At 36.0% G+C, this 2,973-nt stretch overlaps 1 protein-coding gene across 1 annotated transcript; it reads right to left on the bottom strand.

The window, feature by feature from the left end:
• Window positions 1–790: 790 nt before the first annotated feature.
• Window positions 791–2,205, bottom strand: LOC110228285. Its single transcript, XM_021025095.1, has 3 exons — window positions 1,781–2,205; window positions 1,156–1,687; window positions 791–881 (listed from the first exon to the last, which is right to left on the bottom strand). Exons 1-3 carry the CDS (start codon window positions 2,157–2,159, stop codon window positions 791–793), a joined length of 1,002 nt encoding a protein of 333 aa, XP_020880754.1. The 5' UTR covers window positions 2,160–2,205.
• Between the last annotated feature and the right edge of the window lie 768 nt (window positions 2,206–2,973).

The raw sequence follows: 2,973 nt of genomic DNA on the forward strand, positions 1-2,973 counted from the left end.
CTCAGAACACTTTTAACCATGCTCTATCTCGGACTTATTAATCTGCAAAACCTGCAAAATAATTCCTTACAAAGAAACACACACTTAGCACATTTAATATTTAGTTTCCCTAAACCTGCTTAACTATCAACGCCATAAACAGTAGACTAAAACAGATCGAAACTATGAATAATGACACATCATTCATGATCCTTTACTACTTTAGTATACTTGAGTTTAAAACCTGCAACACACAAACTTGTGCTTTGCAAAACTCTTCATTGATACTTTTAACCTCTTTAACCTGGATACCTGAGATAAAACCACTCAGAACAAACCATTGTCAATAAAGAACCAGCTAGTTCATAAGAAAACCACTTCTGAGTAATCAAACAATCTCTACTCTATGGTTCTTGTGAACTCCATAGAAGATTGTTCTAGTGACTAAATCAAACCTTAAACTCTCTGCTACTTAATTCAAAATGTCGACCTTTTGAATCATAAACAGAATTTCCAAAATCGTAGATTACTCCAATACCTGAAACAATCTTTGATTAACCTGCAAAACACAATCTCAACAACAACTTGTTAGTCATTAAAATAGTAAACTTGAGATTGTACTTACAGAAGATAATTTAGATGAAATCGAGAGCAATGAACTCAAAAACTCAAAACGAAATCGCAAAATCAGTGAACTGAAATACAAGGGGAGAAGAAAGTGACTAAACGGAAAATGTATCTGAATGAACCATAAAAGACAAGCAAATCGTAGAAGGAACAAAGAGCTCACAACCAAAAAAAAACAATAGTTCTACTCATGATCATCTGAATCTGATGAGTCGCTTGACCGACTTGAATTGTCAGAATCGTCAAATTCATCTGCATTGTCATCACCACCTACACTAACATCATCAAGATGGAGATTTTCAACATCAACCAATATAGTGTTTTCAAGAGAGTGTTCAACCACACTAATAGAGTCTACAGAGTTTTGTTTCAACTCACATAGTATTTTAGCCACTTCGGAAATTCTTCTTCTTTCATGATCTCTATTTCGTTATCACTTTTCTGTGGATATGAGCTCTTGATATTTTGGACAAATTTTTTGAAAAGGTTACCCATCAAATTAATCAAAAAAATCTACTCAAAATAAATATATAGAGAGAATTAAAATACCTCTCATATGGTAATACTTCTTCGCAGTTACGAAGTATATAGTTATGCACATGTTTGTATTCTTCATCTGTCAACCAAACTGACTGTTGTTTTCCGCTAAATCGCCCAACTTCTGTAAATCTCTTTGGGATATCGGTGTGGTGAGAAGGTTTCTTACCGCCATCATCATAGCGGCCTGGTTTTCTAGCTTTTGTTTGAACATTAGGTGCGAAGTAGTACGAAGAAAAATATGAAGTCTCTTCATTTATACTCTGCGCCACAATAGAACCCTCGACCTTGCTCAGATTTTTCACTTTCTTTTTAAGATGGAACATGAACCTTTCAAATGGATACATCCACCTATACTGAACAGGTCCACCTAGCGCTACTTCTCGAGGAAGATGAACCGGAAGATGTTCCATAACATCAAAAAAAGATGGTGGAAATATTTTTTCTAAATTGCATAAGATCAAAGGAATGTTCTTATCTAGGAGAGCTATGCCATCGGCTGTGAGGGATCTTGAGCAAAGGTCTCTGAAAAATGTACTTATCCCTGCAGTAATTTTATATATTTATTAGTAAACCTGTAAATATGTTTTCATAATATATATATAAGTAAAATAATAGTTAAGTTAACAGTACATACCGGCTATTGCTTGATGAACATTTTTGGGTAAAAGTTCAGCCAATGCGAAAGGAAGCAAACGTTGCATAAAAACATGGCAATCATGACTCTTCATTCCAGAAAATTTGCCGCTGTTAATATCTACGCAACGCGAGAGATTAGATGCATAACCATCAGGAAATTTAACACTATTGATTATCCAATCAAATAGCGCTTTCTTTCCCTTTGCATCTAATCTGAAGATTGGAATTGGACCTTTTCCATTGTCCATAACATATAGCTCAGGACGCTCACATATATCAGGAAGGTCCAATCTCGATTTTAGATTGTCCTTTGTCTTGCCTAGCACATCCAAGATTGTATTTATGATATTGTCAAAAAAGTTCTTCTCAATATGCATCACATCTAGGTTATGCCTTAGCAAATGATCCTTCCAATACGGTAAATCCCAGAAGATATTTTTTTTGTGCCAGTTATGGTTAAGACCATACCCATATATAGGATCATGTCCATTACCGCCAACATCGGTTGTCTTAAAAACACCAAAATCTCTTAATTGTGTCAGTATATCTTGTCCTGATAACATCGGAGGCGAGTCATCACTCACCATTTTGTTTTTTCTGAACACATTCCTACTTCGCCTATATGGATGATTCTTTGGTAAGAACCGTCGATGACAATCAAACCAACAAGATTTTTTTCCATGCTTAAGCTGAAATGCATCTGTAGTATCTTGACATAAGGGACATGATAGCCTTCCATGCGTTGTCCACCCAGATAACATTCCATATGCTGGAAAATCACTAATCGTCCACATCAGAACAGCACGCATCACAAAATTGTTCCTTAGAGAAACATCATATGCAACTACACCCTCGGATCACAACATTTGTAACTCATGAATCAACGGTTGTAAGAATACATCAAGTGATCGCCTAGGATGTTCAGGTCCAGGAACAAGAATGCTTAGGAACAAAAATTCTCGTTTCATACATAGAGATGGAGGAAGATTATATGGTGTTAAGATTACCGGCCATAGTGAGTATTTGCGTCCAGACTTTCCGAATGGATTAAAACCATCCGTACATAATCCCAAATACACATTCCTATGCTCATTTGCAAAGTCTTTATACAACGAATTGAAATGTTTCCATGCTTCAGCATCAGAAGGATGCGAAATATTCCCATCGGATGAATGCTCTGCATGCCATCTC

This window comes from Arabidopsis lyrata, assembly GCF_000004255.2.
Source record: "Arabidopsis lyrata subsp. lyrata unplaced genomic scaffold ARALYscaffold_5, whole genome shotgun sequence".
Lineage (NCBI taxonomy): Eukaryota > Viridiplantae > Streptophyta > Magnoliopsida > Brassicales > Brassicaceae > Arabidopsis > Arabidopsis lyrata.

Bases quoted from the DNA above. Each gene is read 5' to 3' on its own strand.
- LOC110228285 (XM_021025095.1), bottom strand. From the start codon at position 2,159: ATGCATATTGAGAAGAACTTTTTTGACAATATCATAAATACAATCTTG. The intron at 1,688-1,780 runs GTATGTACTGTT...AAATTACTGCAG, and splicing joins TGTTCATCAAGCAATAGCCG to GGATAAGTACATTTTTCAGA. The intron at 882-1,155 runs GTATTTTAATTC...TGATGATGTTAG, and splicing joins GAAGTATTACCATATGAGAG to TGTAGGTGGTGATGACAATG.